Raw genomic sequence first — 27,944 nt, 5'->3', positions numbered from 1 at the left:
GGTGTATAGACACAACGCTCTTTCTCACGCACAGGAGACACACTCAGGGGGTCGAAGGGAACGCATCTATAGCCGAGCGGGCCGTTCTTTGTGCTGGCCTAGGCCTTATAGGTCGGGAATATACGTCTAAGCGGTGGGATAGAGCGGCGAGGGCCCTTTCTATATCGGCACTTCCAAAGCACGGTCGGATTAGAGCGAAGACAGCGTTCCATTGGCCGCCTGTGGCTACAACACTAAAAGACGTAAGGCTCGGACTTTGTTGTATGCGGAGGGAGGGAGAGCGAGCGATGGCAGCGCAAGGGTTACAGGGCTGCCCGGGGAGCGCCTTATATGGGCACACAGCTGGGACGGAGAGCAGCTGAGGGGGAGGGAGGAGGAATGGCGGCTGGGTGCTTGGTAAATGAGAGGGGAGGCCAGGGACAGAACAAAGAGCTCGCTGATGTGTCATGGGGGAGCACGGGGCTGGCTTCCTGTCTTACGATGACTCAGGGCTTTTCCTTAGGCCTTTATGGCTGCGGGCCTGGGTGGGGGGTGGTCTGAGAGGAGGGGGGAGCAGTACGGCTTCTCGCTTTACTGCCCCCGTGTTATTTGTGTGGCCCTGGTTTCCTGTCTCCATGGTGGCTCTGCCTCCTTTGTCTCCAGCTCCAGGCTCCTCCTCCTCTTTGTGTCCAGATCCTGCTCCTTCAGGACGTGTCCTAGGCCCTCTAATCTCCTTCACTCCCATGGCTGCCCGTTCACCATACAGCCCTGGGCCCGTAGTCTCCATGGTGATTGGGAACCCATGATATTCCTACTGGAAACCAATAACAAAAAGTCATCTGCCATTTGAATGTTATGCTTTTTATTTTTAAATACTGGTGATTTTGCCCTTTTTATGGGGTGACAACGCTCTTTCTCCCATTTTTTTTTTCCTGTGTAGTCACCCTGTTGTATGTGCTTTTGTGGGACAACCTTTCTCACTGAGGAACCCCTACTCTCTGGTCTTGGGGAACCCTTGCTAGTGGCCAGTGGGAAGAATGCTCCTTAGACTGGTGGTCATTGGGGAACCCTCCATCCACCCCCCCCCCCCCCTTTACAGATTGCTGTTAGTGGTTACTTATCTGATAGAAATTTGATAATTGCTCTAGGAACCTTTTTAGGCCCCTTTCACACAAAGGGCCAGGTCTGCTTAATTGTTTTTCAGGCTTGCCTGATCGGACCCTCCATTTCCCCCCCATGGATCAGCTGGTGTAAACAGACCATTTACACTTGTCTACCTCCAGATCCCCTTAAAAAAATGGAGTGGGCTCCATCTAGGTAGATTGGATCAGAGTACAGTTGGGCAGTTGAGTCTGTTTACGTCCAACAGCCAATAGAGCAGAGTGGACTCTGTCCGTGTCCGCACCGCTGTAACCAAGCGGACATAGATGTGCCAGCAGCCTGCTCTGATCAACAGACACATGCCCTGCTGATCAAAACAGAGTCAGCCTTGTTTGAAAGGGGCCTTAGCCACCTCTGGTGGAGTAAGACCATTTGCAATATTCCCAACACACGTTCCTGAAAAAAGCTGTTCCGTATTGATGGGTGCTTCAGTGACCACAGGCTGAGAACTGTGGACACTCAATGTGAAGAAATGTCACCAGTACACCAGAGATTCCTCAAACAGGTTCTGACCTTTTTTTTTTCATGGCCACATGGTACATAAAAAGGCAACGTTTCGGAGCCCAATAGGGCTCCTTCGTCAGGCAAGTGCTTGATGAAGGGGCTCCGAAACGTTGACTTTGTATGTATCATGTGACCATGAAATAAAGCTTTGTACCTGTTTAAAGAATCCCTGGTGTGCTGGTGACATCTTTACATTGGTTGAGTAAGAGATTTCCTTAGTGGCTATATGTGGCTGAGCCAATGCTTGATATGCAAGTATTTTCTGCTGTTGACACCATTAGGAAGCCTGCTCTGAGCAGCAATATGTAGTTACTGCTGGGGGTACATGTAATGAAGTTGCTACAAGGAGACTAGAAGAGATCAGCACTGAGGCAACAATGGGAAAGAAAGTGTTAACAGTGTTTTTAGAGCAGAGACCTTTTAAATTGTTTGATACAGAAAGGGGGAAACTTTACTAAGTTTGGAGGAGTCGTGTATGGCAACTAATTGGCTTCCAGCTTTTATTTCCAAAGCAAGAAGCAGATTCTCCTATTTTGGGAAACTCCATCCAGTTAGGACTTGAATGAACTTTAAAGTAAGTCTATAGATGTGTATAGGTACATACACATGGCACTATGCGGTGTGATCTGGAGACAGTTGAAGTGCACATTTGGTGTAATTGGGGCCGGTCTGGTTGGTTTTCCCCACACATTTGCTGTTTGATGCACACTGGATCCGTTGGTGTTTTTATAGTATGTGCTCCATGCAGCTCTTTGGAAATCTCTTGTCCTTAGGCTACAGGTATAACCTTGCTAGCTCACATCCAGGGAAGTACAATGTAATCTTGTGAAGAAAACTCCCTTGGAAAGTTTTATTTTTATCTTTCTAGACTAATCCAGTTACCAACAAGGTTGGCTTGGTGCCGTCCATGTCCCTATTTTGTGCAACTTGTTCTGCAGGTTCTTGGGAAGGCAGTGGTTGTCCCAGAGATAGGTGACGTCAGTCAGCTGCAAAACAAAGGTGCTTTTTCTGTGTCATTTATTCAAGTATCTGTTACACAACAAATTGATACTTGCAAGCAAGCAAAAATGCCTTTCTCCATGGTTTTCATGACCCTTTAGAATAATGAAATAGAACCAGTACCAAGATCTAAATGGCATACTTTATACTGAATGGTGGAGCAGTCTTGAATACTGGCTAGTGGACTGTCTTGGGGTTTTTTTTTTTTTTTTTTGTACTAGAAATGGATTCTCATAGCATGCTTTCACTGTAAGGGCATTTATTGTCTTTTGATGTCTAATCTGTTTTTCTTAATGGTCCACTATTGAAAATGCAGATGACCTCTGTTGGCAGTGTATAGTACAGTAAGTAGAGTTACTTCTCCTTGCCGTGTAGGAGTTGGCAGCAAACACGATATAAATAGCAGCTGATTTCAGAGGCCCCTGTTGACTAGGTTTTGTGTGTCTGAGCCTGCAGATCAGCCTGTCACATTGCAGCCTTGTGACAGACGGAAGCCAGTGTACCAACCCACGTGACCTAAGCTTCGGAGAAATATTAAATCGAGGACGCATGTTATTGAAAACTGCTTTCCAACACGGGAGGGGCAAACAGCGTAAGGTTCTACGGGGTTGCCTTCTTGGGTAATTAAGCATGTAAACAGGCTTTTTTTAGCTTTTCTATTAAAATGGAAAAGCTAACCGTAATAAAGTTATAGGTTGTCTTCTACACAAGGGTGAAAAATCTTTCAATCACTGTAGATGACAGATAGTAAAGTATTCTACAAACATCGTCTCCTTTTTGCTGTATGTTTTTACCTCCCTTTTTTTTTTTTTTTGTTATAAGGTAAGCAGTGAAATCATGGCTTTCTACATACAGTGTAGGGATAGTTAAATAGTAAATGACAAACCTAGAGACTGTAAACATATTTTTCTGAGTCAGCAGTTCATGCAGAGTGCCATCTTTGAAGGAGGAGCCTTTTTTGCTTAACTATAAAGCAGATCTGGTATTGGTTTTCAGTAACCTTGGGTGACATTTGCTCTGACTCTCAAAACAAAACCAGTAATGTCATGGTTTTTTGGATGCAGGCATTGTTGTATTTGAAAGGAGCAGAAAGACAGCCTTTATTGCCTTTTTCGAGATGCAGTCTCAGCTGTTTTTCTTGTGGAGAACCTATCCCTATAACAGACTTCATTAAATAAGGTTCAGTGGGTTAAAAGGTGTGGGTTTTTCCTTTCCTTCCAAGGCTTGAGTCCCTTGTTACCACTATGCGTTGTGGTACATGGTTACATCCACACTGCTGCTTATTCTGGATCTGTTAAAATTATAATGGGAGCAGATTGCTTGGTTCTTGCTTAGTTGTACTACAGACTTTAAGGATAAACCTTTTCTAGTTCATTATAGGTAACAACTGTTTTGTTCTGTTACCTTTTCACAAGTGTTTGTAAATCAGTCAGTTTGATTAGTTGTCTTGTGTTGCTTCAGCTGTCCTGGCAGGTGCTGGGTGTATACGCAACAGCCTGAAAGTTGGCATTACAGTGCGTTGAAAAAGTATTCATACCCCTTGAAATTTTCCGTATTTTGTCATGTTACAACCAAAAACGTAAATATACTTTATTGGAATTTTATAATTGTGAAGTGGAAGGAAAATGATAAATGGTTTTCAAAATTTTTTGAAAATATCTTACATGTGTGGCGTGCATTTGTATTCAGCTCCCTTTTTTACTTTGATACCACTAACTAAAATCTAGTGGAACCAATTGCCTACAGAAGTTCCCTAATTGGTAAAGAGTCCACCTGTGTATGTATGTATGTATATGTGTGTATATGTATGTATGTATGTTTATATATTTATTTTGTATTACACATTTTTTTTTTTCTCAGTATAAATACATCTGTTCTGTGAAGCCCTCAGAGGTTTGTTAGAGACCTTTAGTGAACAAACAGCATCATGAAGGCCAAGGAACACGCCAGGAAGGTCATGGATAAAGTTTTGGAGAAGTTTAAAGCAGGGTTGGGTTAGAAAAATTATATCCAAATCTTTTAACATCTCACGGAGCACTGTTCAATCCATAATCTGAAAATGGAGAGAGTGTGGCATGACTGTCCACCTAAACTGACAGGCCGGGCAAGGAGAGCATTAATCAGAGAAGCAGTAAAGAGGCTCATGGTAACTGGAGAAACTGCAGAGATCCACAGCTCTGGTGGGAGAATCTGTCCACAGGACAACTATTAGTGGTGCACTCCACAAATCTGGCCTTTATGGATGAGTGGCAAGATGAAAGCCATAAGTAGTCCCATTTACAGTTTACGAGAAACCATGTGGGGGACACAGCAAACTTGGAAGAAGGTGCTCTGGTCAGATGAGACCAAAATTTAACTTTTTGACCTAAAAGCAGAATGCTATGTGTGGTGGAAAACTAACACTGCACATCACCCTGAACATACCATCCCCACTGTGAAACATGGTGGTGGCAGCATCATGTTGTATGTATGCTTTTCTTCAGAGACAGGGATGCTGGTCAGAGTTGATGGGAAGATGGATGGAGCCCAGTACAGGGAAATCTTAGAAGAAAACCTGTTAATCTGCAAAAGACTTGAGACTGGGGTGGAGGTTCACCTTCCAGCAGGACAACAACCCTAAACATACAGCCAGAGCTACAATGGAATGGTTTAGATCAAATCTCCATGTGTTAAAATGGCCCAGTCAAAGTCCAGACGTAAATCCAATTGAGAATCTGCGGCAAGACCTGAAACCCGCTGTTCAGACGCTCTCCATCCAATCTGACAGAGCTTGAGCTATTTTGCAAAGAAGAATGGGGAATAAAAGTTCATTCTCTAGATGTACAAATCTGGTAGAAACATCCCCAAAATGACTTGCAGCTGTAATTGCAGCGAAAGGTGGTTCTACAAAGTATTGACTCAGGGATGAATACAAATGCACACCACACTTCATTTTCCTTCCACTTCACAATTATGTGCCACTTTGTTGGTCCATCACAGAAAATCTCTATAAAATTCATTTACATTTTTGGTTGTAACACGGCAATGTGGAAAATTTCAAGGGGTATGAATACTTTTTCAAGGCACTGTATGTTGTGGTCTTCTCTGTTACAGTGTTCACTTTGCAGTTCATATTACTCGAATAGCTGAACTTTATTATTGATTGAACATGAGTGTTTGCAAACTATTATTGAGTAACTTTTTTTTTTTTTTTTTTTCTGGGGTTTTTTATTTTTGCAATTACCCTTTGACACACATGCACAGTGTCCTATAATTGAAACATCCTGGGATGTGTGTAATATCTTTGTCTCTGCCAGGTATCTGGCAGTATGTAATTTGTCTGTAAGAGGCAGAAGTGAAGGCTGTGCACCATAAACAAAGGGGTGACTGTTTTTGTGTGAGTGTCAGCTCTGACTTGGTCGGAGATGCACCGATTTATAAAGTAGTGCATGCACTACTTTTGTTGTGATTTTGTATAGACATCTGTGTCAATGTCTTGCAAATCGCAATTGAAATCGGTAGGTCACCCAATTTTGAAATTGTTCGACTTCACTGTAAGTCGCACAATTTCAAAATCTGCTGTGATGTGACCGGCGGCTTAGAGAACTATACCCACTTGTCGTCCATGTACTTTCCTGCATCTCCTTTGCTATGTGGTCCTTACTTTGTAAGCGCTGCGTTGGATGGTGAGATCTTACATGAAGTTGATGTCACCACCTTCCTGCTAGTTTTTTAGGCTGGAGTACTGCATCATGGGAGATCACTTGCGCCTCCATCCCATGAAGCACTGGGTATTTCACAGCAGTTATGACAAAGCAACAGTAGGGCTCAATATAAGTGGATTAGCTTTTACACACCGAAAAAAAAAGTGCGTATTCCCCCATCCACACATTCAATGTAAATAGGGGAGTCCCCTCCCGTAGCGCTTTTGCATTCTGCTGGTGGTGTGGTGTTTTTTTTTTTTTCCTTTTTTTCCAATCAAAACCTTGAACTGACTGCGCTGGTGTACCGGGTCCATTTGAATACATGGAAAACACTTTGCATGCATTTCTGATGAGAAAAGGCTCTGGACAGCATCTGGATATGGAATAGTTAAAAGCTTCTAAACACAAATGCTTATAAAAACGGTTAGCCGCATTTACAAGCATTTGGTGTTTTTAAACGCTGATAAAATCTACTCCTGAACGCAAGTTTGGTGTGTTCAAAAAAATTACTGTAAACTCAACTGCCTGTAAATTACATAATGTACATGGACACATAGGAAAGCATTGGGGAGAGTTCAGGGGCTGCAAAAACAAAAAAGCTCCTGAACGTGGGTTGATCAGCTGCAGTGTACATTAGCCCTAAATCGGGGCCCCAATCTACTTGTCCTGATGATAAAAAAAAAATAAAATAAATAAATTTGGCAACTTAAATGCGTAATATTTTTTACCGTTTGCGCTGTTTATCTCCTCCTCCCTCCCTGCCTGTCTCCAGCACAGCATCCAGGGACTAGCAGGGAGGGGAGAGACCTTGCAGTGTGATGAACAATGATTGGCTGCTCATCAGGAAAGGGTGGGTCAGGGCTTATACTTTATCTTTTCGCTGCCAGAGCCTTTTTTTTTTTTTTTTTTTTTTGTAAAATATAAGACGAGTTTGCAGCGAGTAAATAGTATCCAACTTGTCAAACCTTAAATTTGTGCGTGCTCGTGAAATGGCGATTAACTTCAGTACCCTATATTTTCTATAGGTTGACACTTTTAAAGTCCTTGTAGTGTTAGAGGAGGTCTGGTGCTAGAATTATTGCTCTCATTCTGGCATGCGCGGCGATATGTGAGTTGTATCACAATCAACGGTTTTGTGCTTTTAAGTTTGTATGGGGGGGGGGGGTTGTTGGGGGTGGTATGTGCTTGGGTGTAACTTTCTTTTTATTGTAAAAAAAAAAAAAAAAAAAAAAAAAAAAAATGTTTTGGTGACAGGTTTTCTTTGCTACATCCAAGGTCTAAAAGACCCTGCATGTCTCTCCACTGAATGTAATGTGGTGCACATCTGCCGGGCTCACAGATGGGCAAGCGGAGCCTGGGAAACCTCACGCCCGGGCGTGGAGAGGATGGCACTGTGTGAAAGCAATCGGTGGCAGCGCTGCCGCTGATTGCTTCACCTGACAGGTGAGTCCTGCTGCTTTCCCACAGCAGGGCTATAGGGGGGGAAAAAAAACTACCTGCCCGGTGCCAGGAACTACATGTCCCTGGTGTCGGGCGATAGCAATCGAACATCCCTGTAATATATCCACCAACTTCAAAATGCCATTGTAATGAGATGATCCGTGTTATTCCCTTTACCAGTCATTGGCCATAATGTTATGGCTGATTGGTGTATAACCGTTATGATGTTGAGAGAGGGGAAGGCAACCTACCATTTATTGGACAAATTCCTGGTTTTGTGCTCAGGTTTGTAAGCACCTGGTAGCCGGGTCAACTGACCGCTGCCTGCCCACAACTGAAATGTTGGTTTTGAGTGGCGTGTGTCCTTAATTCACGTTGAAGCAAAAGCAATTCTAGGCTTTGTGCTAACAATATGAAATGTGGAACGGGTGCACACAACCAAACCATTAGCTGCATGTTTCTTTGCAAGTGCCTGCACATTCTCCTTATAAAGCTGACCCTACCCTGATTGAATTTCAGCTGCTTCCTGCTGAATCAGTCAACATTGGTTCCATGGCTGGCCCTGTCGGCACCACCCAGTTTGACAAGTTGAGTGTTTTGTGGTGGGGTGTTTTTTTTTGTTTTTTTGTTCCCCCCCCCCCCCCCCCCACAGGAGCTGGGTAGAAAATTCACAGCTCAATAGTTCCTGCATCCACTCAGATGCAGCCATTGTTTAGCTATTCTGACAGCTGCAATACTATTTCATCCACGCTATTTAGTGTGGGTTGGTGGATTTGTGCAATTTCTTCTTCAGCCCCCAGGGATAACAAGAAAAGTCTTCTGTATGACCAGCTTAAAGCGTATTTCTGCTTTTGCACTCAAATTGAAATGTCTGTTTTTATTCCCACAGCATATCGAACACCCTTTTTTTACCTTTTTAGGTGTTTCTAAGTAGGAGGTGTCATGGGTGAGGCTACGAATTTCCTGATGGCCCTAGTGTTTATCTCCTCACAGGCTGAGCTATACCTCATTAACCACTTGCCGACCGCAGATAGCCGAATGACGGCCACACTGCGGCCGGCCAGTTCTGGGAGGGCGTCATATGACGTCCTCCCAGAACGCGCTCTCCTGCGCACCCCCGGCGATCTCCGTGGTAGCTGTGTCCTACGGACACAGCTGATCATGTGATGTGGTAAAAGGCCAATCACAGCGGCCTTTTACCACGACAGAGCGTGAGGAAAGTACTGCCGAGATCCGGCAGTTGTCAGAGCAGGGATCGGCACCGATCATCAGGGCACTGATGATCGGTGCCCAGCAGTTGCGCCCTCCTGTGCCGCCCAGCGGTTGCGCCAGTCAATGCTATCTGTCAGTGCCGCCTATTAGTGCCCATCAGTACTACCATATCAACGCACATCAGTGAAGGAGAAAAATTACCTGTTTGAAAAATTTTATAATAGAAAGAAACTTTTTGTGTTTTTTTTTTTTTTTTTTTTTTTTTTTTTGCTCTTTTTTTGTTTATAGCGCAAAAAGTAAAGTGCCCAGCGGAGATTAAATACCACCAAAAGAGAGCTCTATTTGTGAGGGGAAAAAAATGCTAAAAAATTTTTCATATGGGTACAATCGTGCATGACCGCGCAATTGTCATTCAAAGTGCGACAGCGCTGAAAGCTGAAAATTGGCCTGGTAAAGAAGGGGGTATAAATGCCCAGTAGGCAAGTGGTTAAAGGATTAAAGGATAATTTCACCTTTTGAGAACATGTACCATCTGGTTTTTAAGGTGGAACATGCAACCTGTTCCCAATGCTGCAGCCCCTGCCAGATTTCTGCCACAGTTCTATGAATGCACCCCAACATCTGTTGGCTTGTAATTCTCAATGAACTACCATGGCACTGTGGAGTGCTGTGGTAGTTCATTAGAGTCTCCATTTCAGTGTATCTGCTTGCCCGTATGGGATGTACAAGTGCACAGATACACTTGCTAGGTCTGCAGGAGACCTGCATGGCATCAGCGATCTGTTGATCGCTGGTGCAATGCTTTTTCAGGCTCTTGCAACAAAAAATAAGTGCACCCCCTTTTTTTTTTTTTTTTTTTTTTTTTTTTTCCCCCCCCCCAAATAGAGAACTTGTCCTTTTTTAAAGGAGATATGCACCATAGAGGTGATGTCATGTTGCCTTGTCTCCTCCCTCCCTCTTACAATTACACTTTTTTTTTTTTTTTCGTCATTTTGATGTGGGCTGTAAAACATCACTTCTGTGTTCCTCACGTAGGTGAGCATTTGCCAGTTTTTTTTCTTCCATGGTACTTTTGGTCCCAAGTGAGTTCTGTGGCACAGCTAGGCACATGCTGGTTTTCATGACCATCTGCACACACGGGTTTTCTAAGCATGTGCAAATACAGCTGTCAGGGAAGTTCAAAACTTTCCCTGTCTTGCGCATTCACCTGAAGGCTGGTAGAACCATTCAACATCTTCACATGAACAATAATGGCAGAGGGTGGGGCTGGTGAAGGTCTGCTTTAACATTTGTTAGGATACGGTTTAGAGCGGATCATGAAGACCTCACACAGCACTTATTGAACCTCTTGAGGCAGAGAGGGGTTTGGGGGTCATGTGATTGACACTCATGGCAGTCACATGATCGGAAAGGTCCCGATCGCAAGGAGAGATTGGGACCTTTCCGTGGGATGCTGACACGCTCTCTCAGCACGTTTGTTTACAAATGGTACGCAAATATGCGGCTGCCTGGCGTCAAGGCCCAGCCACAGAGAGGCCGCATATTTGCATACCACCAGCGTAAAGAGGTTAAAATGGTTCTGTGCATGAAGGTAAACAAACTTTCAGTGCAGCAATTTTCCAAATCCTCTTCCGGGACAGCACAAGACTGGGGCTTTGCCTACCTAAGACAGGAAACTCATCATCCACAATCAATAAAGAGCACAGTCGCCTAGTGTTCTCTGTATTTGTTTCCTCTGGCCTGACAAGAACATCAAAAAGGTTTGCCACTTTTTTTTGCCTCAGGCCTTTGTACTCGTTGCAGAGATCTCCTAGTATATACTCCCACATGATTCCAGTGACAGTGGACTTGGATGGGTTGCAAGAGTTTTTTTTTTTTTTTGTTTTTTTTTTTTTTTCTAGGCTGCTTTTGATGGTATTTTAATAGTGGGGCCTTCTTCCCCCATCACCACTTGGGTTTTACCCAAGGTTCCTTGTCAACCAGAAGAAAAACCTGGGTGCAGATGCTCTAGTGGAGCCCTCTGTTACTCACATTTGCTTAGGCTCAAAGTTCTCTCCTCAGGAGGTGTGGGGTAGGGTGGAGCCCTTGGTGGCCAGCTGAACCCTTGATGTATGTTGCCGATTGGTATAGATGGACCATGGCCACCGACATCCCCAAATTTTCTGGGGGAGATGTACACAGCTGAAGCAGGATCATGTTCCACATCCCTGGTGTCTCTTGACTACTTAGAGATAGGGAATGCACATCTGCTGAGCCAAGTGATATACCTATAAAGTATGGGTTCTCCCAAATTGCTCACTGGTATTTTAATTTTTGCAGCCAAACAAAATCTTGACAGCTGTGAGGCAAAATAAAAAAGTGGACAGTGCCATCTCCCATATTTCTATTTCTTTTTGGCCAGATCTGTAATGTATGTCAGAGTTTGGGAACAGATCTCTTTGGGATTCTAAAGGGCAGAGGCTGCAATCCTGCTCTGCTCAGCAGTAAGTGAAACTTCAGTTCCTCCATCTGGAACAGTGTTGCTTTTGGCTGTTGTAATGCCAAAAAAATTCACCATGTTTGTATTGGATTAAAAATGTTATGGTTTGTTTTTTAAACCAGAGAATTGGTGTAAGCATAACTCTTGCTGGCATTTGCTTGCATTTGGCGAGTGGAAATAACGTGTGGGCGAGCAAGGCCAGGCTAAGTGTGGTGGGGGCAATTACAAGCATTGATATCCCTTTATGGCTTGTAGTGAAGCAGCTGAAAGATGTGGGAGGAAGAGGAGATGCGGCTTCCAGCTGCTTCATTGAAATTCATATAGGGGATTGGTGCTTGTAACTGCCCCACCGCTGCACCGATCATTCCTGACCATTTGTTGGATTTTAGTTTTTTTTTTTTTTTTGCTTGGTCTCTCCCCCCCCACCATGTACTTCTCAGTGCCCAGCCCCTCCCTCCTATCCTCCACACCAATAGGAGATGAGAAGCTAGATCTGCTCTGCCTCCCCCTGTGTCCAACCACACTCCAGTCCGTGCAGCTTCTGAACAGAGGATGCGTTGGCGGGAAATTATGTACAGAGCCAGCTGGCAGCTCTGTAACTTCTGACTGAGCATGTGAGCCAGGAACCATCCATGCAAGTCCAATCTTCCATTCCCTTATTCTTCGTAAAACATTTAACAGTTCCATTTTATGAGATAATTTACGATGGCGTGTTTAGGGGCAGGACAGGGTAAGGGATTTGGTGGGGCAACTGGTGACTACTAACTAAAGTTTTTTTACTAAACTCACAACAGTAAAATCAGTCTGTATATGCAGTAAAGCATGCTTGTTATACTCACTGTGGAACCTAAGGGGTTAACCCTCTGCATTGTGTAAAAAGGCTGTTTGATCCTTCCTTCTCTGCCCCTCCTCTTGAAATGTCCACCTGTTACAGACTGAACCTGTGGTGACATGCACATGCTCAGTTTGGTGTGGATTGCGAGAGGTGTGCGCTTTTTTTTTTTTTTTTTTTTTTTTTTTCCGGGAGGGTGCATGTGATCAGCACAGGGCCAATCAGCACTGTCCAGACAGAGGATCAGAGGTTTCACATCCTCCTAGAGCAAAAAGAAAACTCCTCCTACAAGCTTTAATCAATGCTCTGCTGAAGTCACAAGACTGCTCTAACTGCTGATGAGAAAAGGTATTTAGCAGTTTATATTTACTAAAATAATTTCATTTCCATGTTCTGTGTACTGTGGGGAGACCAGGTATAGTGAATGCAGGGTCCTGGGTTTAGTATCACTTTAAGGCCTGGCTAGTAGCTCAGGACTTGACATTTTGAGCCTTGGTTTATGCATTACTGAAGATGTGTGTGGGGTCTTGGAGGTGAATATTATTTTGGAGGCTTATAAGACAGGGTTTAGTAACCATTAGTGATTGTCTACAAATTTTAATTTTTTTTTTTTTGGGGGGGGGGGGGGGATCTGGCCTTTCCTTTATCCATAACTGAAAAAAGTGTTTTTGTTTTTTTTTTGCTGAACATTGACCTAAACCAGCAGCTTGTATCTAGTCTTCTACAAACACCATATGTGTTTTACTTGCTATGCTCTTCAATATAACATAGAAGGGAATTTCTAGTCTGGGTAAATTGCGACTCCTTTGCTACATAACTCTACTAGTTGTGGAGACCTTGAAATGTCTGAGCAATGCAAACATTTTGAAACTTATAGTACAGATTTTCCTAACCAGACAGTATATTATCTTTTGTGCAATCAGGTGACCAACAGTTTGGAATCTCTGTTTTTGGCAGTTATCCTGGTAATGTTACGAAGGACCTGTGCATGAATTTGGACACCTATGCATATTTTCACCTACATTACTGTGGGTTTCGTTGAACTGGATATGCACCTGTGGAATTGTAGATACAAACTGCCTTTTGTTTTTTAAAGACCCAGTTTATCAGATTAGAAAGGTTAAGCTCAGCTGAGTTATGTTGTGTATGCTTTTTGCATTAAGTAAATCTGCTCTTTGTTGGAAAGAAAACATGAACATTACTAACTTTCATAAAGGAAAAATCAGAAGCTGACTGAATATTTTGATTCTGAAATTGATTTTGGACACATTCCATCTGCAAATGTTGAGTATCTTTGTGCTTCTATTTACAGCATAGAAAATGGCTCAGGAGACCAATCAGACTCCAGGACCTATGCTGTGCAACACAGGATGTGGCTTTTATGGGAACCCTAGGACAAATGGAATGTGCTCAGTGTGTTATAAAGAACATCTTCAAAGGCAGAACAGTGGCCGGATCAGCCCAATGGGTGAGTTTGTACTTCATATTTTGTATCACTTCTAAAAGGAGCAGTCCACTTATCTTTTAAAGAATAAGTTCACCTTTTGCCCAAAAATAATAAATGCACATTTTTTATTTTTTTAATTTCCCAGGGGAAAAAAAAAAATTGTGCATTTGTTTTTGGTTGTAGGAGCCTGAGCATTGCACCAGTGATCTGATTGCTCGTCTTCTGTCACATGGAGGGGGAACAGCATCGACTGCACCTAAAAATGGGTGGAACGTGCAACTTGTTCCCAAAGTTGAATTTATTTCTCAAATGTCTGTATATTAAGTGTGTTAAATTCAACCCTTCCCAACTTGCACTTCTCATAGTTGTCCTAATTTATCTACTTGTTACTAAATGAGTTTTCCCTATTGGAACATACACTGCTCCAAGGAGATCTTCTAGAACATTTTGTTTATATAGTTATCAAGTGATGATGTAATACCTATCAGATGCCTGCTCCAGCACTCTGGGTTCCATGAAAAATGGTGAATGGGCAAATATGGATGACCAATGAAATGGTGTATGTCACGTGTTGCTATTTTAGATTGAAATTAGTGTATAGTCAGTGAGTTTGTTAGCTCTCACATGGATGCACTGAGCAGGCTAGATATGAAGTTGTGTGGAGCAGAAAAGAACTGTCAAAAGACCTGTATAAAAAGGTAATCAAACTTTTATAAAGATTTGAAAAGGATATAAAAAGATATCCAAAGCCTTGAATATGCCAGTCAGTACTGTTCAATCAATTATTAAGAAGTGGAAAATTTGGGGATCTCTTGATGCTAAGGTCATGTAATCCAAGAAAGATTGCAGCCGAAACTGCTAGAAGAATTGTTTGGAATACATAAAAAATCCCACCGGTAACCTCGGAAAAATATAGAAGAATACCATTCCCCACTGATGTTTTGGGGGTGTGAGCTCTAAAGGCATGGGGAATCTTATGAAAATTGGCAAGATGAATGCAGCATGTTATCGGAAAATACTGAAAAAGGTGAAGGTTCTGAAGTGGCTATCGGTATTCTGATCTGAAAATCATTCAGCTACTCTGGGGAGATCTCAAAAATATGGTTCTTGCAAGACAACCAAGACTGTGGATGACCTGGATGCATTTGCCAAGACTAATGGGCAGCTATACCTTTTGCAAGAATTCTGAGCTTCATAGACCACTCTTGTATATAAAAGAATGCACACTGCCATTAATGCTAAAGGGGAAATACACCGTATTAAGAGCTAAGGGTATGCAGACTGTGCCATTCTGGACCTACAGTTGAATGTGAATCACATAACATTGTTTTGTTTCGTAACAATGTGCGCATTTTAAGGAAATGACAGTAATACTGACGTGATCTCATTTGACTTGAACAATCAATAAAAATGCATATCCTATAGCAATACATAAGTGTCATTAATCATTTAGTGTTCCTAAGACGTTTGAAAGTCCACATCCACACGGATGTCAAAGTGAAAGTAAACAAAATCGTGCTCTAGTGTTCAAAGTGCTGTTCTGAAGTTTAAGATGTTAAAAATTTAAGTTTTAAAGGAATGGCACACTTTTTTTTTTTTTTTTTTTTTTTTTTTTTTTTTTTTTTTTTTTGTAGAATAGGAAGTTATTTTTTTATTTTCATCCAAATGGCAGGCGTGGAAAGACTAGACCACACCATCTAACAAAAGCCCCTTAAAGTGTGTATAGCCCCCTGCAGCTACCATTAGCCTCTTAAAGTTGTAATAAACGTGTATGCATTAAAAAAAAAAAAAAAAAAAAATCCAGGCCCCATGCACCTTTTATTCGATTGACTATTCTGTCAGAAGCCCTCCAGCACTGTGCTGTCAGTGTGAGGATGCTGCCAGCTTCACTCCATCTTCCTTCTGTGTTTGCCACTTCTTCTGGATGTTTTCAGTGGACAGGACTTGATACGGGGTTGGTCCTTCCTTTTTTTTTTTTTTTTTTTTTTTTTTTTTTTCCCCCCCCAGCCACTCTTAGGGGCGTCATTTTTTTATTTTTTTTTTCTTCCAAATGCTCTGCAATACTATTCTGTGTCCAAGCTGCAAAACAAAATTTCCAGTGGAATTGCCTAGGTGATTCCAGCAGATATGGAAGTGGGTACCTGACACAAACTAGGTGCAGCACCCCCATCCTCACAAAAAAGTGGAAAGGCGGGGGCAGGATATGAAGCAGAACCTCACATACAAAAAAAGGAAAGTTCCACTTTAAGTTTCAAATACAGTGATGGGGCTCCTTTGTAATGTAGATTAGTGTATAATGTACCGTATATTATACTCTTTTCTTATTAGTTATAGTTCTAAACTATATGGTTTACATACAAACCTGTGGCTATGTATGCTAATGTGCTTTATGTATTTCAACCCTAGTCCTGGTATTCTGTGGTCTAAATTGTTAATGATGTCACCAGGTTGACACTATTGTTTAGATATGGAGGTTAATTGTGCATACATAAGCTAATGACATTGTCTTTTGTTTGCGGAAAGACACATGCTTTGTGTTCTGTAAATGGGACTAGTGTTCTGGATTGGGTGATATTCATTTGAATACTGAAGAGACATTAAAAGCAAAAATCATGCGTAGTAATGCATAGAAGAGCATCACACAAGTGCACTACAATTTGATACATTGGTGCAGTCAATCTTTTGCAAGTGCAGCCTACATGTTTGATAGCTTTTGTAATTTGGTTCTATAATCTGTACTGAAGTTCATTCTTTTGTCCAGGAGCAGCCGGAGGTTCAACTAGTCCTACTGCTGAATCAGCATCTATACAGAGAGTAGAAAGTGCATTAAACTGTGAAAGTGATGTTGCCAGCCAGACTGAAAAATCAAGGTAATCTGAATCTTCAGACTTTTTCATTTGTCAAACCCCTAGGTGTGTATATCTAGGCAAAACGTTTCTCTTTAGAGAATGGGGAGAGGTTAGATATATATTATATTTTTCCCCCCCCCCCCGGTCTATGACCCCCATTAGGGGGGGAAGATCCAGAATTTTGTGCTCTTCCACAGAACAGGCGGTGGGGAAACCTGTTCCAGAGACACTTGGGAGTGCCCTTTCCCTCACTTTGGAAGTCTTCTTTCAATTCTTGTATATACTTTTTAAGGTTGATGTGAAAAACTGTCAGTTACCACCATATTTAATGTAAGGGTATTTAGGACTGGGGTCCATTTTGTTTTGTTGTAACCAGGGTGGATTTGATTTAAATCACTAGTCAGTAAGGCTTGATTTAAATCCTAGTTTTCTACATAGACTAATTCTTGCTGGTATAACTTTAATATGCAAGTAGATGAAGATTTTTAGAATAACTTTTCATATTAGTTTTTTTATCCCCAGTTTAATAGGTTAATCATTCATATTTGGACAACTTTTCTGTTGTACTTAGGAAGGAGAAAAATAATCATTACCTTAATAACAATTTAAATAATTTATTCAACTGAAACAATAACATTACAGCATGTGTTATTTGCTTAAACAAACATCCATGTTTAACTAATTTGGCTAAACAAAATATATATATTTTAAGAAACTTAGACTGTCAGCCCCTTCCTCCTCACACTTGGTTTCACTTTCTTCTTGTGCAGATCTATTCCACTCCAAACAATCAGAAAAATATTGTTTCTATTCACTGAACTTCTTGAAACTTAGCAGTGAAGGGGTTGAATCTGTATTCATAGGTTTGTAGAAGTTAGGATTAAGGTCTTTTTCTTAACTCTGTTCATGTTATAACATTTTTGCTGTGAAGAAGAGGCATGTGATCTCCGCTGAGTCAAATTCAGTTTTGAGAACTGCAAAAGTAAACCAAGCATCTGTGATAATATCTTGTAGGCAAAGAAACTGCCCAATAATCTTACAAAAACCTCTGGAAGAGCATGACATTGTGAATGGATTCATGGAATTTATTTACCAAAACAATTAAACATATATAGCCTTATTCTACATAATTAAAAAACGAATCTTTATTTCATGATGGAATAACCTTTGGATGGTAATATATTTTCCTCAAAGCATTTTATTTAAATCAAACAAATCTGATATAATATAATTTTTTTTTTTTTTTTTTAATCGATTTTTATCCACCCTGGTTGTAACTAAGTTTTAGTTGTCAGTTTACAGAAACTGCCCCAAACAAGTCAATCCACATTCTGCTTTTATTTCTTCTGATACTTCAAAGTAAAGTTGTACCATTTCTTTGATACAAGTGTTATTAAAGTGTATATAAGCTGCAGTGCTACCTCAAGAACATTAGTCTGATGGTTTGTTTTCCACTTTCTTAGAAATGTGGCTGCCTTGCCTGTAACTCAGCAAATGACAGAAATGAGCATATCAAGAGAAGACAATGTGACCTCTCCAAATTCAGAGTCCACAGAACCAGGTATGCTGGGTCTCTTGACGTGTGGACGTTAAAGCTTTCTTTGTCGTATTTCCTGTTGGACTTGTGTCTTTATACTATTGGCAGCTGACCATTGTAATGTAAAGGTATACCTCTCTTTTAACCCTTGTTCTGCATTGCGCAAAACTAATATCTGAATATAGTATGTTGGCATGTGATTGGTGATCTGTAACTCAAACCAGCTTTGTCAGTCCTACCTGCAGGACTACAGAACTCTGCCTTATTCCCACCTTTGGGAGCTTGTCTGTTAGGATCTAGGCTCCCAGCAGCTACCACTGCAAGATTTGTACAAGCCTGGTGAAGTCAGATTTAAACAGTGCTTTTCCCTGCATGTAAAGTAACAAGTACACTTAACTCCTGTTAACAGTGCGTTTTTTGCCTGCATTTGCTGATATGCTAGCATGGAAAAACAATGGAAGTAATTCTCTATTGTGTCCGAATCGGTGCAGCATAGTACAATGCACTTTTTCTTTTTTTTTTTTTTTTCTCTTTCCTTCCTCATACACGTCAATGGGAATGCATAGAAAGCACATGTAAAATGCATGTACTTTCCTTTTTGGCAGTTTTGTGTATAAAATCCTCCTGCCAGGGGGGGGAAAAACCCCCACAAAGCATGACAATTCATGAACATTGCATTATTATGAAGCAGCACAAGTGTGAACCTAGGCTTAATTGCCCTGCCGCTCTGCTCAGCCTTGGGAGCATAGAGGAGAATTTTGATTTCAGTTAAAAGCTATGACAGTCTAAACGAGTATCAAACCCAGTTACTATGTGATGCACAAGCCTTTACAAAGTATACCAAAAATTGTTCTTTAACCACTTCCCGACCGGCCGTTGCATATAAACGGACAGACGGTGGCACTGCAGGGTCGGGTGGCTGTTTAAAAACGGCCTCCCCGCACCCTTCTGGTGCGCGCTCCCTGGGAGCGCGCAGCACCGCGATCTGGTGCCCGCTGTGTCCTCCGGACACAGTGAAACACCGATCGTCGGACGGGACCTCTGTACGAGGTCCCGATCATGTGATCCCTGATTGGCCAATCAGTGATCACATGCAAAGTAGTAAGCAAGATGTCACTTGTGACATCATTGCTTACTACTCACAGAGGTCACATGGTACAAGGCTATTCAGAACAGCCTTGTACCATGTGACAAGCTGTGACCAATCACAGCTCACTCAGTACTTCTCAATGACTGCAAGAATGCAGACAGAGAAATCCTATATGGGTATAAAAGCAATCGGTGTAAAAAAAAAAAAAAAAAATCACCCCCCACAAGTAGTACAGTGTCACCATGGTGACACTGTACTGCTAGGGTGACAGTATGTACAAAAAAATAATATAGAAATGTAAAAAAAAGTTTAAAAAATTATAATTTTTGGTTAAACTAATTTGGATTTTTTTTTTTTACTAAAAAGATAACGGAATAAATTTTGGGCAAGATTTATGATGAAATATTTATTTGCAAAATTTTTATTAAAACACTTTTTTCAAAATTTTTGGACTTTTTTATTTACATAGCAAAAAAAAATTAAAATCCCAGCGGTGAATAAATACCACCAAAATAAAGCTTTACCCAAATGAATTTTACCATTTTTTTGAGACAGATACAGTGTTGCATGACCGCGCAATTGTCATTCAAATTGTTGAAAGCTGAAAATTGCCCTGGTCAGGAAGGGGGTAAAAGTGTCTGGTCTGGAAGTGGTTAACTCCCCTGAGTGAGCCAAATCCTCTTCTCTCTCCTCCCCTTTTTTTTGTTTTTTTTTTTGTTTTTTTTTGTCATGTTCTACCCCTTCCATGCAGCCTACGGTGGGAGAGGAACAGGGGTAGTACTATAAATCCAGATAGCGGTGTATAAGGCTAGGTGTGGCAGGATTCTGATTAATCAGCTACAGACTTGTAAGGCAGCCCATGCATGGGTTCCCCCCCCCACCCCCAGCAGCCTGAACAGAAAACTAACTCGCTTTCCCCATCCACGCGCTTGATGTGGAGGGGGGAATCCTTCCCACTGAGCTACTTATATTCTGACTGCATGGAGGATTCCTGTCAAAATAACACTGATCAGCACTGCCAACTATAGCCTGCAGTGCAGGGAAAACCCAACAGGCTGGTTGTATAGAAGTTGACCAGCCAAATTTCAATCCATGTATGGATGGCTTGAATTAACAGTGTTAATGCTGGTAGTGGGTCCACAGAAATGTTTTTTTTTTTTTTTTCTCTCTTTCCTTCAATTCAACTGTAATGCAAGCAGGCACCTAACTATATGAATGTCAGCTTTGCTCTGAATTCAGGAGCAGTGCAGTTTTGATGCCACATCACAGGAAGAAGTTGCATTAGGTGGGCTTCGCTGGCAGGCTCAACATGTGTTTGTGGAACTTTGCACAGGGGACATAAACCTCATTTCCACAGGGAAAAAGCGCTTTCCTGTGGAAGGTATGTTGCGGATTCTTGCAGCTGTAATCTGTGCTCCGATTTTAGCTGCAGCTTCTCATCCTGTACAACTGAATGACCATTCAACAGGCGTTGCAGCTCTGTTGTTCAAATTCATTTACATGTATTTGATCTGCACTGCCAGCGGTTATCTATGGTTGGAGACTGTTCCCCTTTCTCTACTTTAAGCTCCAAGTCAATCTGTTCAGATTTCATAGGGCTAAGGACTCTTGCTGTTTCAAAGATGACAGAGCCCACTTGTTCTCCCATGCTTGCATATCTAACATTTGACATTGCTCCAGTAGTTCCAATATGGAAACTGAGTAGAGTAGTGAAGGAGGTCAATATTTTCATGCTGAATTGAATGCTGCAATCTATTTTTTTTGCCTAGTCTGCTTTGCCTATAAAAGAAGGGTTGTAAGCTGCTATTAGCCTTCACAGGCATAAGATACTTTTTACAGGCATCGGCAGACTTTTTCATTTTTTTTTTTTTTTTTTATATGCCTCTAAATGCAGTTCTGTGTTTTGGCCTATGTTGCTATGCACATCAGGTGTTTAGATTAGATCAATGTTTCAAGATTAGCATTTAGAGACTTAAAAAAAAAAAAAAAAACACCAAAGCTGCAATCAGATGGGCTTATGAGCACCAGGGCCATGTTTAATATTGGTTGAACTCTGGGCAAACCTGAAACTGTTTGTTTTTTGGAATGTTGGGGTGGAGAGCACACACAGATTTTAATAATGTAAACATAAAGGTTACTGTACATCCTTAGCGCTCACTAATTGGTTGCCATCATTACTGCTAACTGGTTGCAGCTTATCACCGCTTACTGATTGGTTGTTATAGGTTACTGCTTATTACTGCTCACTGATTAATTGTTAAAGGTTACTGCTGGTTCATGCTCATCTGGAATATGCAATTCAATTTTGGTCACCAGTCTTAGGGAATGGTTACTTAAATTAGAGTTTAGTGAAGGGCAACAATTTTCATTTTTGTTATTACACTACAAGCCAGGGAGACTGTGTACCAATGAGCTAATACTATGAGTCTGGGTCTTTATTTTTTTTTTTCCCCCCACTTTTTAATAAAAAAAAAAGGAAAGCATTAAGAAAAATTAGCAAAATATAACACAAATGTCACTGTAAAAATATAAATGTAGCCAACCTTAGGAGTACATGCAGACTAGGAGCAGAAAAAATAGTAATGCCTCTGGCAGAAAACGCGACAGAAAATTGCTCATAGTGGCAAGAGTTTAGAGTTTGTGCGTTAGGCTAGGTTCACTCTGTAGCAGGTGCAGGAATCGCAGGGAAATCCCATGGTGAAAAAGCACCATGCGATTTTCCTGCAACTGCATTTTGAAAGGTTGCAGGCTTTTTTTTTTTTTTTTCTTTGCGCAAAGTGCAGGCACAACAGCTCGTACAAATGTATGGGCTGCAAACCCGCTCAGGTATGAACCTAGCCTTAGGATGTAGGACCGCTTACAGGGGTTGGTAGGATGTAGGGCAGAAGAGAGGGGGTTAAGAGGGTACAGTATGGAGGGGTCAGGATAGTGCAGGGAGTGAGGGAAAAGTACAGGAGGGCATAATATGGAGGTCGGGAGGGCAAACTCCAGGAGGATGAGGAGGGTGAAATATGTGAATTTGGAAGGCACACACGGGGGGAGGTGGGTGTATGCACAAGGAGGGTCAGGAGGGATTAATATGGTGTCTGGGAGGGAACACAACGGGAGGCACACACCAGAGGGGTTGAGGGGGGGGCACACACTAGTGGGCAGTGGAAAAAGCTTTAATTAGCTGAATTTCTCACAATGCCACATGAAACGTCCCATTTGTCAGCTAAGAGCACTTCTATGCTAAGTTGCAGTAACTCCACAGACTTGGCACAGAGGTGCCTGCAAGCTAATCCATGATGTGCTTGCTGCTCGATTATTCTACCTCCATCCACACTCGCTCGGCTCCCTCTGCTCCGCTCTCACTCCATTCTTCCCCAGGTGGGTGCAGTCCTGGAGGTCAGGCACATCCCCCATCCCGTCCACTCAAGCAGCAGAAGGCTCCACCTCCAGGATGTTCCTTAGGTCTGCAGCAGAGTTGCTGGGGGAGCGAGGTAGTGGAGGTTCAGGGGATGGAGAATCCAGTCCCAATGTCTGGACAGCAATTCCTAATCCTGGTACAGCTATCCATGACAGAAATAGCTGTATGCTGTCCCGATGACAGCTCTGGTTTCTGGGATGCAGCCGGGGAAAAGAGCATGGCTGGACAAGAGGCTTCTGTGACAGTTGGCCAGTATGGGTGGCACAGGCTCAGGGGGTAGCTGCTTTCGGCTCAAACAATGACTGGGCCTGGGGCAGCTGCCCTCTTTTTGCCCTGCGTTAAAGACTGTCCTGATGAGCACAATTTTTATGGATGTGCATGAACATAAATGTATTCCAGTGGCCAGAATAACTTGTATACTTCCCAGTAGAATGCATATATGCTTAATACCATGCATGCCTAAATGTTCAGACATGCATGACATCGGGGGCATTTTTCTGCCAAGTTCTGTTAGAAAAATCCAGTTTTGAAGCATAAATTCATATGCATGTGTGCACGAGACATGGAACAAGTCTTGTCTGGTTACCTTGCCTGATCATTTGTAAGATATATATAAAACGCTAACTATTTAACTCCCAAATTCACATGCAATAGAATAACACTGGGTGTAAGATTGAACCATAACTCCTTTTTTTTAGTCACTCCTGTTAGGTGCGAACTCTTCCATTAGCTAAAGTAGTAAATCAAATTGTAGGGACTTTTTTTTTTTTTTTTTTTTTTGTGCAGCACTATAACATTTATTGTGAATTTTTCTTTCTTCATAGTTGTGACTCAACCAAGTCCATCAGTGTCTCAGCCCAGCACATCACAAAATGAAGACCAGGCACCAGAGCTCCCAAAACCAAAGAAAAACAGATGTTTTATGTGTAGAAAGAAGATTGGTCTCACAGGTAATTGTACGCTGAAAATGACTTTTATTTGTCCATTTACTTTTTTTGTTTTTTAAAGGCCACCCTAATGTTAAATGTTTTTTTTTTTTTTTTTTTTTGGCATTTAGCCAGAAGTTTTAAGACTTACTAGCCTACAAAGTGGGGAAAAATAGGCAAAGGGCCATCTGGCTCTCCAGTTCAGACAGCAAAACTGATAAATGGTGACTGCTACTAGGTTACACCCTAAATAATGCACACTGAGCGTTTTTACAGCTGCTGTTCGGCTTTTGGCGGGTTTTTTTTTTTTTCTTCCAACTAAGGTACAGAATGTTGACTTTAGAGTTCATTTGCACTGGTGCACATCCAGTGTTGTGTTTTTTGATGAATGAATGCAGGTCACATTAGAACACTATTCTCATGCCCATTGGTTGTTCTAAATGCAGCATGTGTCCAATTACATTTATTTAAAAAAAAAAAAATTTCTCTTTCCATTGCAGGTTTTGATTGCCGTTGTGGGAATTTGTTTTGTGGACTTCACCGTTACTCTGACAAGCACAACTGCCCTTATGATTATAAAGCAGAAGCTGCAGCAAAAATAAGAAAAGAGAATCCCGTTGTTGTGGCAGAAAAAATTCAGAGAATATAAATGGCTTACAATTTGTGAAGACTGACTTTTTTTTTTTTTTTTTTTTTCTGATTTTACTATATCCTAGGGAAACATTAAAGAGCAGATGCATGTTTATTTCTTTCTGATGTAATCCTTTTTTGTGATGTCTTTTCTTTTATTTTTAGGATGTTTGCGTGTGTTACAAGCAAAAATCAATGACTAGATGATACAGCCCCCCCCCCCCTTCATTTTTTTTGTTCCCAAGCTCACAAAATGTGTACTGATCAGAATTAGCCTACATTTCATTGAATGCGTAACTGATTGGGGAAATGTTAACTAGTGAATGTGCCAAAATGTAGGCTTCAAAATCTGCATGCCTGCAACTAATATTGTGCTTGTAGTACAGACATTGCAACACAGATAACTAGTGCGCTCCCCTAATAATGTAATGTCCGTTCCAGCTTTCTTGGTGGACAGTTTATTACAGTAGTTAGAGTATACTATGAGTAAACGGCATGGGTTAAAATATGTCCACATACTGTGTGTGAGATGACCTATAAAATGTATACTCTAAAAATGATTTTTTTTTTTTTTTTGTCCCAGGAAGTTCTAGTATTAACAAATGTAGAAAGCGGCGAACATTTGTCTTAAGAACACCAAACTTCTGTAGGCCCAAGGAGCTAAACCACATTGGCACAATGTCTTCTGTCCTCGACTTGAGCTCTTACTTGGAGCTTTGGCTTGCTCGTGTGCTCCCACTTTTACATTGGCAGTTTTGTCTGCATTTCGTTCTGGGATCCTGGGTGGCATGTTGAAGCTCCTGCTCAAATATGTGGATAATGTGCAGAAGCTCCTCAGGTGCACAGACATTTTCCTGGCAGGTAAACTCAAAAGTAGGCAGCATTTTATGCCTGCTTTTTAGGGATCTGTTAGTTTTATGTTAATTCAAGGCTCATCTAAAAATTTCCTGGTTTCCGTTTTTTCCCTTTCTCTACAATTGGCAAATGTGAGCACTACCCTGGTATCTGTTTTGGACTGTTATAGCTGCAGGTGTGTTTTTGTGTTTTTAGTGGTCCCAGTATTAAGCAGTGATTCAGTTTATTATTTCTGTGAAAGTGTATTTTATTAGATCCACTGCTTGGTTCTCTTCTGGGATCACCCCTTTGGAAGTTTCAAAATGATGAATAATTGAAGTACATTGCATTTTACAATACTCTTAACCAGAGGGGTCTTCCCCCTATTTGTTAACGTTTGCCTTTTTTTTTGTTTTTTTTTTGTTTTTCCTCCTAGCACATCACTGCAGATTTTCAAGCAACGCTTGTTAACTTTTGAAAGCCCTCCTGTGCCTTTGTGTCTGCATTATTTTATATTTATAGTTCATTAACGGAGGCCATCTGAAGATTGAGAACATAGATGTTTACCTGTCAGCTTTAGAAGCAATTATACTAATACTTTATTGATGGAATCAAATCCATTGAAGGACAAGGGCTTCATCTGCAGCGCTTGGGCCGCACATTATGATTTTTTTTTTTTTTTTTGTAAGGTAGTCTATAAAATGGCTTTTATCCATAAATGGAGGTTTAACTATGTGATTCAACAGCACAGTTTTGCATGGAAACCATACCTTACTTGGCTGCTGTAGTTTTTTTTTTTTTGTTTGTTTTTTTTAAGGTGGTGTGCGGGCATATGTGGTGTTTTTTGTTAGGATTTAATTTTCTTTGTTCCGAGGGGTTTTTTTTGTTTTTTTTTTTCTTTTTTGAGCGTTACCAGGAACCCCAGCGAGGGCTGCTCATCTTCTGCATTTCAGCTGTACCTGAGAGCAGGACAAACTTTCTTGGTTATATTGCATGGGCTGCATTATCTACAGCTTTGTACAGAGACTCTAGAAAAGGCAGTAACTTTCACGAATGCTTGTCTGGTTATATGGTAATATCACTTCTGTGTTATAATGGAAGGTTTGTATGGCGCGTGTGTGCAGGGATTTTTTTCTTTCCATATTAAATTTTTTTTTTTTTTTTTTCTTAGAATAGTGCTGTGGTATTGCTTGGTCTCATTCTGTAAATAGTTATGTATGTTCACTCAGCTTCACTTTAAAATTTTACTTTGTGTTTTCTGTCCCTTTTGTTTACAATATATTTTCTGAAGCATCACTTTTTTTTTTTTTTTTTCTTTTTTTTTTCCTTTTCTTTAAACCTTGTACTTTTTGAGTTACTAGATATGCAAATGTGTACAGATAGTTCATATTTATGTATTGCACATAATCATGCTATTCAGCATTTATGCTATATTGTATTATGTAAATAATAAAGATAATGTACAGAGGGAATTGTGTGGTATTTCAATTGTTTTGCCAAGTTACATACTGTTAAATGTTTGTTCCAGATATGGCATTTTTACACCATTGACCAATGTACCTATGTATATACCACACCTGACTGATCCCTCTGGAAATCACTGAAGTTGACACTGTGACGGTTCATGGCGTCAGACCCCAGCCCTTCTCACCAACTTGTGACCGACGGACCAGCCGATCCCAGACAGCGCTGTCACTTGCGTAACAATGCCACTCTCAGCTGCGCCCTGCACAAAGATTTTCCAGCTTGCTGGACCACAATCTGCCAGCAGCCTGAGAGTGACTGTTTCTGGGTCAGGTTAATTACGCAATTAACCTTTCACACTGCCACACCACCTTTTTACAGAGGAGGAAACTCAAATCTTAGCAGTAACACTGATATTAAAATAAGCGTCTGTAATACACACTGCCACTGCAGACAGATGTATTCAGAGGGTTATACATACAGTAGCACTCTCCAGAGACAGGGATTCTTAGTTTGCATTAAAAGCTTTAGATACCATTTCAACACTTTTCAGAAAATAGGATTTATTACTAAAAAGGTCAAAATGGTGCAAATAAAATATTTACAGAAATTTTATGTGTGCGCAATAAGTTTCAGAAGGCAGGATACTTGCAAAAGTCCTTGGTTTGAGCAGAGTCCGAACAAAGGTTTCCTTTCTCCCAAAGATGTTCCTGATGTTAAAAGGGGGAGATTTTACTTCTCTCCAGGCATGTCAGCCTTTTTTCTAGTATCCCAAAGGGGTGTCTCCTGAAAGCAAAGAGCCAATCGCATCATTTGGGGATGGGTGTTAGGCGGGGACCCAGGTTATGACCAAATCTCTTACCAGTTCATACTATGGTCAATCTTCAATAGGTACAGGTAGCATCCTAGCAACTGGCAGATTAATATGTAGAATTATATTCCGAACGTACAGCTACTAGACAGTAGCACATCCTGCCACTCTAGATAAAAGATGTTTTCTGCCCTCTTGTAGATGCTACTTAGGGATGTAGGGTGTCATGTGACTCATATTGAAATTACCTATCTGAATATATACTTTATATCAATGTGCCCTAGTTCCTGCTGAAGTTAATGAATTGTATGAAAAATGACTCGTGGGATGTATGTTTTATGGCACCTTCTGCTGTCATGCTTCAGGTCGTGACCGACTGAGTTATGGTTTTACGACCCGGCAGAGGAAAGTGTTTGTCAGACACTCTGGAACCAGGCTAATTAGGAATAACAATCATGAAGTTTTTTTCAGCTTGTGCCTATGCACTTTTGAGCCCAGTTCACATACAGACCACATTCCATTCAGCAGGGAGGGAGTAGGATGGAGTGGAATGATATTTGCAGATTATGGTACAACAGGGTTGTCAGCGTCCATGTATCTAAGCGCACAATTGCCACAGACACGGCTACTTCAGTGATCTCCCCTTGCTTCCTGGTCC

The 27,944-nt window shown here is 41.3% G+C and overlaps 1 protein-coding gene and 1 long non-coding RNA gene across 3 annotated transcripts in view; one reads left to right on the top strand and one right to left on the bottom strand.

The window, feature by feature from the left end:
* Positions 1-26,483, top strand: ZFAND5 (zinc finger AN1-type containing 5). 2 transcript variants are annotated; one of them, XM_089691070.1, is made up of 6 exons: positions 1-242; positions 13,602-13,757; positions 16,498-16,606; positions 18,049-18,146; positions 23,446-23,571; positions 24,048-26,483. In XM_089691070.1, exons 2-6 carry the CDS (start codon positions 13,610-13,612, stop codon positions 24,194-24,196), a joined length of 630 nt encoding a protein of 209 aa, XP_089547196.1. In that variant the 5' UTR covers positions 1-242; positions 13,602-13,609; the 3' UTR covers positions 24,197-26,483. The 2 variants fall into 2 exon arrangements, with proteins under 2 accessions (XP_089547196.1, XP_089547197.1); XM_089691071.1 differs by lacking the exon at positions 1-242 and adding an exon at positions 12,511-12,637.
* The window catches only part of LOC149451069 (uncharacterized), an 82,747-nt gene continuing 78,821 nt past the window's right edge, over positions 24,019-27,944 (bottom strand). Inside the window, exon 2 of the long non-coding RNA XR_016315151.1 lies at positions 24,019-27,261. This is a non-coding gene — a long non-coding RNA (uncharacterized LOC149451069). The remainder of the gene's footprint in view (positions 27,262-27,944) is intronic.

The sequence above is a fragment of the Staurois parvus genome, unplaced genomic scaffold (assembly GCF_062004578.1).
Source record: "Staurois parvus isolate SC_StPar_1 unplaced genomic scaffold, SC_StPar_1.0 ptg000549l, whole genome shotgun sequence".
Classification (NCBI taxonomy): Eukaryota; Metazoa; Chordata; class Amphibia; order Anura; family Ranidae; genus Staurois; species Staurois parvus.
This window is presented reverse-complemented; position numbering and strand designations above follow the sequence as displayed.